We start from the raw sequence: 16,093 nt of genomic DNA, 5'->3' as shown, positions 1-16,093 counted from the left end.
ATGTTAAAGGGTGTTTTTTCCTCTCTCTTGTCATTAAGTTAAAAAAAAATGATTTTGAGGTAAAAGGACTCAGAGAAATTACTCAGTTTATCTACAAAGAAAAGTGTCACTGCCTTCCATGGAGCCCAAGGCACCTGGGGGATGCACAAATCACCAGACCATAAAGTATCCTCCAAAAAGGTGAGGCCTCCAGAGTCCGCCATCCTCTCCAGAAAGAGACCATGCAGGCTTCTATTCTGTGTCTGTTACTAATGGGGACAACTTGGGGACTTTTCTGTTCATCTCCAGCCATGGAGATGAACAAAACCAAAACATAGTACCCTGCAAAGTTCATTTAATTAAAAAGGAAACAAAGGGCCAGACACGGTGACTCACGCCTGTAATCCCACACTTTGGGACGCCAAAGCGGGTGGATCACCTGAGGTCGGGAGTTCAAGACCAGCCTGGCCAATGTGGAGAAATCCCATCTCTATTAAAAATTATACAAAAATTAGCTGAGCATGGTGACATGCGCCTGTAGTCCCAGTTACTTGGGAAGCTGAGGCAGGAGAAGCACTTGAACCCAGGAGGCAGAGGTTGCAGTGAGCCGAGGTCACACCATTGCACTCCAGCCTGGGAAACGAGCGAAACTCTGTCTCAAGGAAAAAAAAAAAAGGAAACAAAGAAGCTTTGTGCACATACCATCCTGATTTATTGTATTAAAAATACAATTTGTGCTGGGTGTAGTAGCTCACACCTGTAATCCCAGCACTTTGGGAGGCCGAAGCGGGTGGGCTGCCTAAGGTCAGGAGTTCAAGATCAGTCTGCCCAACATGGCAAAACCCCATCTCTACTAAAAATACAAAAACATTAGCCGGGCATGGTGGCATGCGCCTGTAATCCCAGCTACTCAGGAAGCTAAGGCAGGGGAATCGCTTTTAAACTGGAGGTGGAGGTTGCAGTAAGCCCAGATCCCATCACTGTACTCTAGCCTGGGCAAAGAGGGAGACTCCATCTCAAAAAAAAAAAAAAAAAATCCAGTTTGTTCTCACAAGGGGCTTTGGTGGTAAGAAGCGGGTGAGTAGGGAGTGGGAGGCCTCTAAGCCAGCTGAATCCTCTCCCACCTCTCTCCAGATCATTTTCAGAGCCCTGCTGGGCTCACTTGAGACCGGCATCAGGTTCCTTGGGCTTTCGGCAGCTGGGGGTGTCTCACGTGTCCTCATTTGGAAAGTCTGCTTGTAGCATTGGCAGGCACTGTGGCGACTGTGATAATGAGCTCCGGGCACCACAATTCGAGTAGGAGCCGATCCTGGACATTCCCAACAGATGGTTGCATCTGTTTCACTCCCCAGTCCCCATGGAGGACAGCGCTGTCCTCCTAGGGAAACCCAGTGCCTGAAGCCCAGCAGGGGCCACTCCGTGATGAAGTGAGGCGAGCTCCACGGGCACCCGTCCCAGGTTTAAATGCTGGCTGTGCCGTGCAGTAGCTGTGTGACCCTGGGAAAGTCACTTCATCTCTCTGAGCCTTGTTCCCCTCATCTATAAAATATAATTACATGTGCAGATGACTTGGCATGGGGAGTCTGGCACATAAAAAGCACTCAGTAAATATTCGCCAACAAGATTATTGCAGGAGAGAAAGGGACGTGGGTTGATACGGCAAATCTGACAGGGCAATTTGTCGTCAAGGGTATTTCTCTGGTAGAACATAATTATTATTATAATTTTTGGAGATGGATTCTCACTCTGTCACCCAGGCTGGAGTTTAGTGGCGTAATCTCAGCTCACTGCAGCCTCCATCTCCCAGGTGCAAGCAATTCTCCTATCTCAGCCTCCCAAGTAGTTGGGATTACAGGCACGCACCACCATACCTGGCTAATTTTTGTATTTTTAGTAGAGATGGGGTTTCGCCATGTTGGCCAGGCTGGTCTCGAACTTCTGACCTCAGGTGATCCGCCAACCTCGGCCTCCCAAAGTGCTGGGATTACAGGTGTGAACCACCACACCCAGCCCGATAGAACATAATTATGTTTTTCTTCAGGATGGTCTTAATTTTAGAATATTGTGAAAAGCACAGAGAAGCAAATGACCAGCATGCACAGCTCTGTCACCTGAGGCATTAACTTGTAATGTCCTTCCTTCTAGTTCTAGTAGATGTTCTTTGGTGTCTGCGCATTCAAGGGTTAGGTATTTATTGTAGTCTTCGCTATCTGGGCTTATTTATAGCCCTCTGTTTTGGGAAGGCTTTCCAGTTATTTGAAAGGATTTGGGTGTTGTGATCTAAGCTGTTTCTGCTTTAGGGGGCACCTGAAGCCCAGTAACGCTGTCATTCTTGCAGCCTCAGTACAGGTATGGCTTTGATGGTCTTGGACAAGATCTAGGAGGATTCTCTGGTTTACCAGGCAGAGACTCTTGTTCTCTTCCCTTACTTTCTCCCAGAGTCTCTCTCTCTCTATTTTGAGCCACCTAAAGCTGGGGGTGGAGTGACACAAGCACCCCTGTAGCCACCACCACTGTGAGTGTGCTGGGCCAGACCTGAAGCCAACACAGCACTGGGTCTTACCCAAGCCCTGCTGTAACCGCTCCCTGGCAACTGCCTGTGTTCGCTCAAGGCCGTAGGGCTCTGCAATTAGCAGGTAGCAAAACCAGCCAGGCCTGTGTCCCTCCCTGCAGGGCGTTGAGTCCCCCCAGGCCCTGAGTGAGTCCAGAAGAGCTGTCTGGGCATCAGGGACTACAGCCAAAAACCTTAGATGTCTACCCAGTGTTCTATTGTATTGCGGCTGAGCTGGCACTCAAATTACAGGACACAGTCCTTTCCAGTCTTCCCTCCCCTTTCCTTCTAGTTCTTTCACTGACTGATTTTATAAAAAGGAGAATTTGTCCAATACATTGTTTCATTACCTAGTACAGTTCCTTTAATGACACATCACAGACATCTTTTAACATAATCGTTACATATTTCTTCTGTAACCATAATTTTAAACATCTACGCAGGATTTCATTGAACAGTAACTTTAGTCCCTGCTTCCTGAACACCAAGGTGCTCAATAACTTACATACATTACCTCCCTGAGGTCTCTTGGAGGTAGGCATGGTTGCTGCCATCTTATAGATGGGGAGGCCGAGGCTAGGACATGCAAAGCCACAGCCCAGGGTCACACAACTGGTCAGAGACAGGATCAGTATTCGAGTGCAGGTGTGTTTATCTCCAAAGCCAAAGGACTTCCATTGCGGAGGAAGGCTGGCTGCCCCCAGAGGAGGCTACAGCATGTAGTAGGATTCATTTCATGGCAATTCATCAAGCTGTAGGTTTGTGTGTGTTTGATTGAAGCGTTACCTACACTTTTTTGAGTGGGGCTCTGCAATTAGCAGGTAGCAAAACCAGCCAGGCCTGTGTCCTTCCCTGCAGGGCGGTGTACACTTTTTTGAGTGTAGGTAATGCTTCAATCAAAATTTACATTAGGCCTGTTGCAGTGGCTCACACCTGTAAGCCCAGCACTCTGGGAGTCCAAGACAGGCAGATCACTTGAGCCCAGGCATTTGAGATCAGCCTGGCCACCGTAGTGAAACCCCATCTCTACTAAAAATACAAAAATTAGCTGGGCACAGTGGTGCATGCCTATGGTCCCAGCTACTTGGGAGGCTGAGGCATGAGAATCACTTGAACCCGGGAGGCAGAGTTTGCAATGAGCCAAGATCAAGCCACTGCACTCCAGCATGGGTGACAAAGCCAGACTCTGTCTCTAAAAAAAAAAAAAAGAAAGAAAAAAAAGAATTCCATTGGAAGTTGGGTATGGTGATGTGTACCTGTATTTCCAGCTACTTGGCAGGCTGAAGCGGGAGGGTCACTTGAGCCCAGGAATTCAAGGCCAGCCTGAGCAACATAGCAAGACCTTGTCACTTTAAAAAAATCAGAAAGGGGCCAGGCGCAATGGCTCATGCCTGTAATCCCAGCACTTTGGGAGGCCGAGGCGGGTGGATCACCTGAGGTCAGGGGTTCAAGACCAGCCTGGCCAACATGGACCAGTTGGCCCAACATGGGCCAGCAAATATCCCATGTGTATTTTTAGTCTGTACTAAAAATACAAACAATGAGCTAGGCGTGGTGGCAGATGCCTGTGTTCCCAGCTACTCAGGGGGCTGAGGCAGGAGAATTGCTTGAACCCAGGAGGTGGAGGTTGCAGTGAGCCAAGATTGTACCATTGCACTCCAGCCTGGGCAACAAGTGTGAAACTCCGCCTCAAAAAAAAAAAAAAAAAAATCAGAAAGTGTCTGCCAATAAACAGCTGACTATACATTTTCCCCTTCTCCCGCCATACCCAGAGCTCCGACCAGCCAGCCTGGTGGTCCTGCCCAGGTCCCTTGCTCCAGCGTTTGAAAGATTCTGCCAGGCCAACACTGGTCCTCTGCCCCTGCTGGGCCAGAGTGAGCCAGAAAAGTGGATGCTGCCCGCTCAAGGTGCTGTCTCAGAGACCAGGTAAAAAGCTTGGGTTACTGTGAGTTAAAGCTTGGGAGTGTCCAGGTGCTGTAGCCGGGTGTCTCTGTTATCCGGGACCTCTCTGTCCAACCTCAGGGACCTTCACAGTGCCTGGCACAGAACCTCACTCATGACTGTTGCTCAGGAACGAGCTGCCCTCCCCACTGTTCTGACCCCTTCCCCATCACCTGGCCCCTGCCCTGGCTAAGATCTGTGGGATCATGGAGAAAGTCCAGCCCTGGAGAAATCCCACTGACTCCACCATCTGTCCACTCCATCGCCCAAGCCAGAAACCCGCCTGCACAGGATTAGGAAGAAAATAAAAAATACTTGCATTACCAGGACCCAGAGACAGATATTGTGTCTATTCTCCCAGGCTTTTAAACTAGAACCTATCTAGCAAATGGCCCCACTGATTCTGGGTCGGTGTACCTCTCCTGAAGTCTGCCTTTCCTACAGCACCAGCACAGACTGGCATCTTCCCTGGCCTAGCCCTAGTCTCATCCTTCTTTCCCCCACCCTGTCATCGTCTGCTCTCCTAGCAAAGTGACTTTTTCTAATGCTAAACCGGATCATGTGGCTCTCTTCTTAAAACTCCTTCAGACTGGGTGCCGTGGTTCATGCCTGTAATCCCAGTACTTTGGGAGGCTAAGGCAGGAGGATGGCTTGAGCCCAGGAGTTTGAGACCAGCCTGGGCAACATAGGGAAGACCTGGTCTCTACAAAATTTTTTTAAAAAATTAACTGGGCATAGCGGTGCACACCTGTGGTCCCAGCTACTTGGGAGGCTGAGGAGGATCGCTTGAGACCAGGAGGTTGAAGCTGCAGTGAGCTGAGATCATGTCACTGCACTCCAGCCTGGGCAACAGCGCAAGACCCTGTCTCAAAATATATATATATATAAAATAAAATAAAATTCTTCAGCATCTTCTTATGGCTTGGACCTCAGCCTGATCTCAAGATCCATGGTGACCTGGCCCCAGCTCAGTTTCTCCCCTGACCCCTGACACTCCAGTCATCCCCAACCAGCTCCCGAGACAGAAAGCTCCCCAGGAACTTTCTGTCATGATCATTTTAGGATGGGAAGGTCCTTTGGAGACCCCATCTGGGTCCACGATTGTGCCTTTACATTTTTCCCTGGTGCCTCCTGTGCTGCCAACTTGGAGACTCCTAGAGCAGATCGCCCAGTGGGCTTCCACGTGCCGCTTCCTCTGCCTAGGTGTGCCTTCTTCCTTGCCCAACTGGCGAACTCCTATTCATGCCTCAAGACCCAGCACCTAACTCCTTTGTGGAAGAGAATTGATTTCCCCCTTCTCTGTGTCACGCTACCCAGACTGTTGACATTCACTGCTGTGTATTGCCAGTATCTGTTTTCAATGAAGTCTCACCTATCAATGTAGGATTATGAGCTCTTTAAACGCTGGGATGGGCCAGGCACGGTGGCTCACGCCTGTAATCCCAGCACTTTGGAAGGCTGAGGAGGGCAGATCACCTGAGATCAGGAATTCGAGACCAGCCTGGCCAACATGGTGAAACACTGTCTCTACTAAAAATACAAAAATTAGCCGGGCATGGTGGCGCGGGCCTATAATCTCAGCTACTCGGGAGGCTGAGGTGGGAGAATCACTTGAACCTGGGAGGCGGAGGTTGCAGTGAGCCAAGATCACGCCATTGCACTCCAGGCTGGACTACAGAGCGAGACTCCATCTCAAAAAATCAAAAAACATTAAAAAAAAAAAAAAGACTGGGATGGTGTCCTCCATTACTCTAGCCCCATCACCTAGCATGTGCCTGACATGGAGGCATGGCTCAGTAAAAGAGTTTGGAGTGAGTAAAGAATAAGCTTGTAACCAAAGAAATCTTTGAGCCCTATAGAAGAGTTTCCTCTAAGGGAAGAGAAAGGCGTCACCCACTGCTGGCCCTGAGACGTTCCCCAAGACACATGTTCTCTGTCCCCTTGGGCTACTGGCCCTATCTCCATAGCAGAGAGGGCACCATTTACTTTTCTTCTTCTTTTTTTTTTTGAGACAGTCTCTGTTGCCCAGGTTGGAGTGCAGTGGCACGATCTCGGCTTACTGCAACCTCCACCTCCCAGTTTCAAGCGATTCTCCTGCCTCAGCCTCCTGAGTAGCTGGGATTGCAGCTGTGTGCCACCGTGCCTGGCTAATTTTTGTATTTTTAGTATAGACGGGGTTTCACCATGTTGCCCAGTCTCGTCTTGAACTCCAGAGCTCAAGTGACCTTCCCGCCTCGGACTCCCAAAGTGCTGGGATTACAGGCATGAGCCACTGTTCCCGGCCACCATTTGCTTTTCTTGGTGGTTTGGCTTGTCTTGGATTGCGGGTATAGGAGACACACTGGGTGGGAGGTGGGGGTGTGCTCTATACATGCTGATTTAATCGTTTCTGATCTGAGGACATTTGAAGGATGCCAACAAGGCCCCCTGCTGAAAACTATGCTCCCTACTCAGGTGCCAGGGCTGGAAATTTCAGCACTAGACATCCTCTTCTCTCTCCACAGTCCTTCTATAGTGTAATATCAGGGGCCACAGTGAGGGTCTGGGGCCCTGCCAGCTTTCCCCTTGTGTCTACAGGGTGGACCGTCCCCAGTTCTGGAAATACGAGTTCGGTGCCTGCACCGGCAGCCTGGCTTCGCTGGAGCAGTACTCAGAGCAGCTGAAGGACATGGTGGCCTTCCTCTTGGGCTGCAGCTTCTCCCTGGAGGAGGCCTTGGAGAAAGCAGGGCTCCCCAGAAGAGACCCAGCAGGTCACAGCCAGGCGGCTGCATACAAGGTAGGGACACAGCCCACAACCCACAAGGACAGAATGGCCTGAAAATGCAGATCAATTTACATCTTCCTGGGGCAGAGAGAACACGGGCACGGGAGGTGGAAAACCTAAGCTCCAGCCCCAGCTCAGCCACTTTCTAGCTGTGCAACCCAGGAGAAATGATCAATCTCTTTGAGCCAGCTTTGGTCCCACGCACCTCTGGGACCGCCGTGAGCACCCAGTGTGGTCCTTCTTCATGGTTCAGTGCCGTAAACCAAACCCGCTTGGGGTTTCTCTGGCTCCTTTAACTTCAGGCACCTCAGCAAGATTTTTATGAATCCTCCCTGGCTCGGGTGAGCCTCAGCCACGGGGAATGAGCCTGGCTCTGTCAATACCCAGGGATTTGTGGCAGAGCCTCGGCCAGGCAGTTCCTCCTGGGTTAGGTCTCTGTCCAGAAAGCCGGGTCATGTTCCTGGCCGGAGGTTGCCTCTGGCAGTCACAAACACAGCACAGCCGGCCTCTCTGGGACGTGCCTGCTGTGCCTCTTCCAGCCCTTACTTGTCAAGGTGAGTGCACTCGATTCCCTGGTTCCACAGACCCTTCCTGGACATCTGTTGGTGAAGTCTGAGAGTTCGCTGTGCTCCAGCGGTGGTCAGCCAGCATAAACAGCCAGGCTCCAGGCTTCTTCATTTATGGAGGACTTGGATCAGAGATTTTGTCTTGGACTCTGGGACATTTATTAAAATGTCTTGGTTTGGGCTCCTGCCAGAGAGGCCCCAGCTGCCTCTGATCAGAAACAAAGCTACCCATAGTCTGTGCTGCCCTCATGGGTGAAGTGTGTGCCCGAGCAGTTCTCTTGAAGCTAGGGAAGGGTGGGGATGGGACCCCAGCGGCTGGCGGGCACCCACGGCAGGCTCTGGCTCTGGAACACACCACTCTTTGTAGGAGGTGGGAGCTGAGAGGGCCCCATGGCTCCACACGCAGATTCTCATTTTAGATGAGGAAACCGAGGTCTAAAGAGAGAAAAGGACTTGCCCAAGTCCCAAAGCTCGATGGGAACCCGGAACTCCTGGCTCCCATCTGTACAATGTCAGTAGCAGAGATGTGACAACTAAATGATGCTTTGCAGTCACAGGGTCTGCTGATATGGAAGCTGTTTGTTGCCTACAAAGGTGCAAGTAAGTGCCCATAGTAAGTGCTCAACACGGCCTCACTGACCCCAATGCTTATCAAATAACTTTCAGTCTAATATCGACCCCTCTGCCCGTGGGCTCCAGGGAGAGATGGCCAGGCAGCCATCTGGGATTCCACTGGCCACCCCCAGACGGAATGTGTCTCAGCCTTGGGGAGCACTGCCTGGGTCTGCCAGTGGCTCCAGCACGTCCCCTCTCCTGGGTGCTATTATGCAGACACTGCTGGCAGGCACCCTGAGGTTCCATCCCGCTGCCGCCAGGGTGGTGATAGCAAGCTCTTTAGGTGGTGGCCAAGACTTCCCAGTGGATTACAGTCCTGGCCATGTCCTAAATCTTTCATAAGCTCTATTGCAGGCACCAGAAACCATTCAGAAGGTGGGGTAGGGGAGCGAAACACCAATGAAAGTCACACTGATCAAACCAGGCAACATCTGTTAAGGCAAGAGGAACCAGGCCATGCTCCATGGGGTCTGGGGACAGGCTTGTCACTGGTGTGGATTCAGAAGGCAGAGTGGACACCAGCTCCTACTGTGATGTTCTCGGTTGCCTCCCTCTGCCCCTGATTCACCAGAGGCTGTTTACCTGTGGTCCACGGCCCTTGCAGTCCCTGGAAAAATTCAGAGGCTCCATGATACTGGATAGAAAAAAAAGTACATTTTTCTTTTCCCTCCCTTCCTCCCTCTCTCCCTCCCTTCCTCCCTCCCTCTCTCCCTCCTTTCTTTACTTTATTTTTATTTTTATTTTATTTTATTTTTGACAGTCCTTGCTCAGTTGCCCAGGCTGGACAGTGGCACAATCACAGCTCACCACAGCCTCAACCTCCTGGGCTCAAGAGATCCTCCCATTTCAGCCTCCTGAATAGCTGGGACTACAGGCATGCGCCAGCATACCCAGCTAATTTGTGGTTTTTTGTTTGTTTGTTTGTTTGTTTGTTTGGTAGAGATGGGGTTTCGCTGTATTGTCCAGGCTGGTCTTGAACTTCTGGGCTCAAGCGATCCAACCTTCTTGGCCTCCCAAAGTGCTGGTATTACAGACACGGACCACTGTGCCCAGCCTCATTTTTATTTTCATAACCTCAACCCACATTTAGCATTTCCTTCAATTATGAATGTAGGCAGCAAACGGCTGTCATATCAGCAGACCCTGTGACTTCATGGCTGGCAACGGAAATCACAGATATCTTCATATCACATTAGAGTTCCTCCTGATGTCTCAAAAATATCCTATATGCTGATCACTACTTCAAAGTTACAATGATAGTCGAACTGGCATCTTGTTTCTTAGGCTGCTACTGAGGAAGCATGCATATTGTCTCACATTTTTCCTTTTTTTTTTTTCTTTGAGATGGAGTCTCACTCTGTCACCCAGGCTGGAGTGCAATGGTTTGATCTCGGCTCACTGCAACCTCTGCCTCCTGGGTTCAAGCAATTCTCCTGCCTCAGCCTCCTGAGTAGCTGGGACTACAGATGCGTGCCACCATGCCTGGCGAACTTTTGTGTTTTTAGTAGAGACGGGGTTTCACCATGCTGGCCAGGCTGGTCTCGAACTCCTGACCTCGTGATCTGCCCACCTCGGCCTCCCAAGTGCTGGGATTACAGCTGTGAGCCACCGTGCCCGGCCACATTTTTCTATTATTTGATAACTGTGCTTGCAGGATAATTGGTTTCCTTTGGAATCCTGTGCATTTTCTTGTATACAGTTAAAAGCATTACTTTGACCAGGGGTCCACAGCTGTACTAGTCTACCAAAAGGGTCCGTGGCACACAAAAAGTTAAGGTTCCGTATTTTAAACCAGTAATTAGCAGCAAACTCCCCCTCTCTATGTCACATAAAAATAGAAGCTAATTTCTATAACAGCTACTCCTCCTTCATTTAGCTGCCTTGAACTCTTGGTGCTCAGAGCTTGGATCTGTGCTAATTCCATTTTTTAACATTTTCACTTGATTTTTTTTTTTTTTTTTTTTTTTTTTTTGGTCAGACAGCAGTGCCTTGTGTTACCCATGCTGGCTTCTGCTGCCCTCTGGTGGTCACAATGAGGCCCATTCCCAAGGACAAGCTGGAAAGGCTGGTGCAGGCCTGCTGCTCCCTAGGGGGTGAGCAGGGGCAACCTGTTCACATTGGCGACCCAGGTCAGTGTCTCTCGCTCCTGCCCATGATCCTGACAGCCTCTCTTGGTGTTGGGCCTGAGGAGCAGACAAGAGCTTGCCATGCTCCTGAGCTCCCACGGCTTGTCTTTCTTTTTACCAGGGGTCTCCAGGGGCAAAGCCCTGAACAAGGCTCAAAGGCTCCGGCAGCTGTCTCGGGGCTGGGCTTACAGATGCCCCTCAGGTTTAAAGGTGCCACCCTTGGCAGAATAGCCAGTCTCACTGTGGTGTAAGTTTACATATATCATATCCTCTTGGGTTTTTACGGAGGCTTAATATATATAGGAAAAAATATATATATATGTGTGTATATATATATAAAAAATGAATATATATTGGGTTTTGTCCACAATTCCTGGCTCATAGCTCCTAAAATTCTTGGAACTTCCAAAATGCTATATTTTGTCTGATAGGTTCAGGGTGGGGCTGGTCACCAGAAAGACTAAGGTAGGATTAGAGGGTTGGGACTTTCAGCTCCACCCCTCCCCCCAACCTCCAGGGAGGAAAGAGGGGCTGAAGGTCAAGCTGATTACCCATGGCTGATAGTTTAATCAATCATGCTCATGTAATGAAGCCTCCGTAAAACCCCAAGAGGATAGGCTTCAGCGAGCTTCTACATAGCTGAACACATGTAGGTTCCTAGAGGGTGGTGCCCAGGGAGGGCACGGAAGCTCCACGCTCCTTCCCCCACACCTCGCCCTGGGCATCTCTTTATCTATATCCTTTGCAATATCCTTTTATTTTATTTTATTTATTGTTGAGACACAGTTTCCCTCTGTCGCCCAGGCTGGAGTTCAGTGTTACAATCTCAGCTTACTGCAACCTCCGTCTCCTGGGTTCAAGTGATTCTCCTGCTTCAGCCTCCCAGGTAGCTGGGATTACAGGCGTCCACTACCACGTCTGGCTAATTTTTATACTTTTAGTAGAGATGGGGTTTCGCCATCTTGGCCAGGCTGGTCTTGAACTCCTGGCCTCAAGTGGTCTGCCCGTCTTGGCCTCCCAAAGTGCTGGGATTACAGGTATGGGCCACCGCACCCTGCCTGCAATGTCCTTTATAACAAACTGGTAAACATAAGTAAATGTTTCCTCAAGGTCTGCGAGCTGCTACAGCAAATTAATCAAACTCAAAGAGTTTGGGTTTCATCAAACCCAAAGAGGGTTAATCAAACTGGAGGCCAGTTGGTCAGAAGTTCTGGAGGCCCAGACTTGCAACTGGTGTCTGTAGGGGGGTGGCCTTGGGGACTGAGCCCTCAACCCATGGGTTCTGATGCTATCTCCAGGTGGAATGGAATTGGAGGGAACCCAGCTGGTACCTCCTGCTTGATGGTGGGGAGAAACCCCCACAAATTTGATCACAGGAGTTTTCTGTGTTGGTGACTGTTATTGTGGTGTGAGAGCAGAGGAAACACACCATTTAGATAGAGTTTTTTTTCTCTACATGCTCACCCACTGGGGAGATCTTTGATAAATGTAAGGCTCCTATGAACTTCCAGTGAATCTGGGGTTGGGGGAAGCCAAGGGTGGCAGCAGGACTCTTTATCCAGAGATTTGAGCTCGAAGCAACGTCTAATCTGGGCTGCTATTCATTGGTATATTTGGGTAGGAGATGGCTTTGTTCCAAATGTTAATTTGAGCTGAAATCCATTGATCCCCAGCATATTAACTCAATCTGACAGTGAGTGAATAGATCCAACATGAAGAGCCAGTATCAAGAAGCTGTGCAGGCCCCTTAGAGGGCCTGATGAGAGTTTGAGACTGGGCCTTGGATGAGGGTCCAAGTTTGGTATACCTGAACTTGCTCAGCTGCATAACCAACAACATTAGACAGAACCTACCCTTTTGTGAAAACGCAGTCAGCACTTGCTAGCTTCATCACATGAGGGTGATTGCAGAGCCACCCACCAGGATGGTGTCTGCTGAGGAGTTTTATCATTAGTGGGGATGGATTGGGCCCAGCACATCCATCTTTGCTGTCTTCAGGATTAGGTTGCTGCTGGTAGTCAAGCAGCTGAGGTTAGGTGCATGAGATGTGACCCAGCCTGGACCAAGGTCAACCCCCCAAGGCTGGCTTTGGTAGCAGCCTGCATGCACAATGAGAGTACTAGGTTCAACGCACCCAAGGATCCTTCCAGAAATCATGCCGTGAAGTTTGAAATTCTGTGTTCTGAAACCAGCACTCCACATGGACTGTAAATTATGGAGAACCCCGAGTTATCAAAGCCTCAATCCCTATTCTCCTTCACCTCTTCCTCAAATACCATTTACAATAATCCTGCAATTTGAGTTTCTGTTTTAGAGAAAGAACCATAAACTACTCAACCAGTTCTAATTGGATGCTGCCTGCTGAGGGAATTACATTTTCCTTTTCCATCTGCAGAACTGTTGGGAATCAAAGAGCTTTCCAAACCTGCCCATGGGGATGCCGTGGTATGTTCCCCAGGGGAGGTTCCAGTGTTCTGGCCTTCTCCACTGACCAGTCTCGGAGCTCTCAGCAGCTGTGGTATGTTGGGGGATACTGGGGCAATCGCTCTGCCCTAGGATGGAGCCCAGTGGGGTCTAGTTCTTGAAAGCATATTCTCATAGTACAGTGATTTAAAAATAAAGCCATAAAACAAAACACAAAACAGAGGCCTATAGCTGCAGTGATTCTCTCTCTGGATTCCTTCTTTTATTTATTTATTTATTTATTTATTTATTTATTTATTTATTAAGACAGAGTCTCACTCTGTTGCCAGGCTAGAGTGCTGTGGTGCAATCTCGGCTCACTGCAACCTCCAACTCCCTGGTTCAAGCGATTCTTCAGTCTCAGCCTCCTCAGTAGCTGGGATTACAGGCATGTGCCACCATGCCTAGCTAATTTTTGTATTTTTATAAGAGACAGGGTTTCACCATGTTGGCCAGGATGATCTCGATCTCCTGACCTCGTGATCCGCCCACCTTGGCCTCCCACAGCGCTGGGATTACAGGTGTGAGTCATCATGCCTGGCCTGGTTTCCTTCCTTTAATCCCAGGGCTGGAGCACTTTGTCTTACAACTCAATTTTTTTGTCGTCGTTGGTTTTTTGGTCTTGTTGAGACACAGTCTCACTCTGTCACCCAGGCTGCAGTGCAGTGGCACGATCTCGGCTCACTGCAACCTCCGTCTCCTGGGGTTAAGCGAGGGAGGCATGCCTCAGCCTCCCAAGTAGCTGGAATTACAGGTGCATGCCACCACACCTGGCTAATTTTTGTATTTTTAGTAGAGACGAAGTTTTGCCATGTTGGCCACGCTGGTCTCAAACTCCTGGCCTCAAGTGATCCTCCCACCTTGGCCTCCCAAAGTGCTTGGATTACAGGCATGAACCACCGCATCCAGCCTTAAATATGTTTTGATTAAATGTATTTCCTTCCTTCCTTCCTTCTTTCCTTCCTTCCTTCCTTCCTTCCCTCCTTCCTTTCCTTCCTCTTTCTTCTTTCTCTCTCTCTTTCTCCTTTTCTTTTCCTTTCTTTTCTTTCTTTCACAGGGCCTCACTGTATTGCCCAGGCTTGAGTTCAGTGGCATCATCATAGCTCACTGCAGCCTCAAACCTCTGCAGTCAAGTGATCCTCCCATCTCAGCCTCCCAGGTAGCTGAGACTACAGGCATACGCCATCATACCAAACCAATTTTTAGAATTTTTTTGTAGAGATGGGATCTTGCTACAATGTCCAGGCTGGTCTCAAAGTCCTGGGCTCAAATGATTCTCCTGCCCCGGCCTCCTGAGTCATAGGGATAACAGGCAGGAGTTACTACTTCAGCCGTTTTAATTAAACATATATTTTTATCTGCCGAAGCATCCCAGCCCATTCTAGCAGGAAAACTAACCTTTAGCTTGGCTTTTTGAGACATTTTGGAGATTGATGGGGCCTTGAAAACAAAGGTGAAGCCAAGAAATGTAACTAAACAAGTAATTTCCCATGGTATTTGCAAGGTGATTATAAACAAGGCCTGCAGCAGTACATTTTTTCCAAAGCCTAGGTGATATTACAATGAAGAGACACACGAGGGCGCCCTCCCTAGCTCACAGTACGATAGGAAGGGGACAGAAACATGAAAAATAACAGCCATTGCAGACCATGGTCATGGACACTGGAAAATTCTGGCCAGGCCAGCCACACTTGCACTGTAAGCATAGAATCTAGTGTTATTTTAATTTACTTTGAAAGCATTCATGAGAGTTCAGCTATCAGAATGGCCTCATGCGAGGGAAAGATCATCCCTAATGTGGTGAAGAGGCATGGCTGCCAAGATCTACAGGATTCCATTCGTTCGTTTATTTAAGTACATGTGTTGAGAACGTGCTGTGTGCCAGGCGTGCACCCAGGCCTCGGGACTACAGTGCTCCGTGGGACAGGATGGAGTCCTCTGGGAGCTCATGGTCTTTTCTGAGTGTGTGTGTGGGCAGTGTGTAGACACATACACCCACGTTTAGTAAACGTCCGCCAGCCCACTGGCCTCACCACTTTCCCACCATCAGCCTTGGCAGATGCCCTGCAGAGGAGATCTCACTGCCATGGGCACCCCAGCATGTTCCAGCCCTTTAATTCTGACAGCAATAGCACAGTTGATCATAGATGAGAACAAATGACATCAGACAAGGACAACCTTGAAAACCTTGAATCATTCTCAAACTTCCTTTTTTTTTTGAGACAAGGTCTCACTCTGTCACCCAGGCTGAATGCAGTGGCACGATCACAGCGCACTGTAGCCTTGACCTCCTAGACTCAAGCGATCCTCCCACCTTAGCCTCTGGAGTAGCTGGGACTATAGGCATCAGGCATGCACCATAGAGATGGGGTCTCACTGTGTTGCCCAGGCTGGTCTTGAACTCCTGGGCTCAAGCGATCCTCCCACCTCAGCCTCCCAAAGTGCTGGGATTATAGTCATGAGCCACCATGCCTACCTTGAACTTCAATATTTAAACTTCGATTAGCAATATATTATTTGCTGCAGACCTCACAACTGATGGGGACAAAACTGTGTCATGCTCTGAGCTGACTGTTCTGATGTGTAGCTGGCTTTGGAGTGACCAGTTTTAGGTGCCGTTCAAAACACAGACAAGCGATGATTACATTCTTCAGATTCATGACTTCTTTCCCTTACACGTCAAATCGAAAAGTTATGTATCTATCAGATTTTTATTTTGAAGTGCTGGCTGACTCTGGCTTTCTATTAAATATGAAACTTTAAGCCAGGCATGGTGGCTCGTGCCTATAATCCCAGCACTTTGGGAGGCTGAGGTGATTGGATCACTTGAGGTCAGGAGTTCAAGACCAGCTTGGCCAACATGGTGAAACCCTGTCTCTACTAAAAATATAAAAATTAGCCAGACATGGTGGCACACACCTATAATCCCAGCTACTTGGGAGGCTGACACAAGAGAATTGCTGGAACCCTGGAGGCAGAGGTTTGCAGTGAACTGAGATCGCGCCACTGCACTCCAGCCTGGGTGACAGAACGAGACTCTGTCTCAAAAAAAAAAAAAAGAAAAGAAAAGAAACTTTATTGTTCCTGT

General features: G+C 49.1%; 1 protein-coding gene across 7 annotated transcripts in view; it reads left to right on the top strand.

Moving 5' to 3' along the window:
• DGLUCY (D-glutamate cyclase) overlaps nt 1-16,093 on the top strand; it is a 159,114-nt gene that overhangs the window by 99,820 nt on the left and 43,201 nt on the right. For 6 of the 7 annotated variants that reach the window (XM_031667908.1, XM_031667907.1, XM_009212136.3 and 3 more), the window contains 4 exons: nt 4,303-4,456; nt 7,049-7,247; nt 10,395-10,545; nt 12,938-13,060. In XM_031667908.1, coding sequence (XP_031523768.1) covers nt 4,303-4,456; nt 7,049-7,247; nt 10,395-10,545; nt 12,938-13,060 — 627 coding nt within the window. Of the gene's footprint in view, nt 1-4,302; nt 4,457-7,048; nt 7,248-10,394; nt 10,550-10,663; nt 10,753-12,937; nt 13,061-16,093 lie in introns of all 7 variants that reach the window. The other variant, XM_031667910.1, reaches the window with a different exon arrangement.

The sequence above is a fragment of the Papio anubis genome, chromosome 7, assembly GCF_008728515.1.
Source record: "Papio anubis isolate 15944 chromosome 7, Panubis1.0, whole genome shotgun sequence".
NCBI lineage: Eukaryota > Metazoa > Chordata > Mammalia > Primates > Cercopithecidae > Papio > Papio anubis.
Note: the sequence above shows the minus strand (reverse complement) of the source record. Positions and strands in the feature narration are given on the sequence as shown.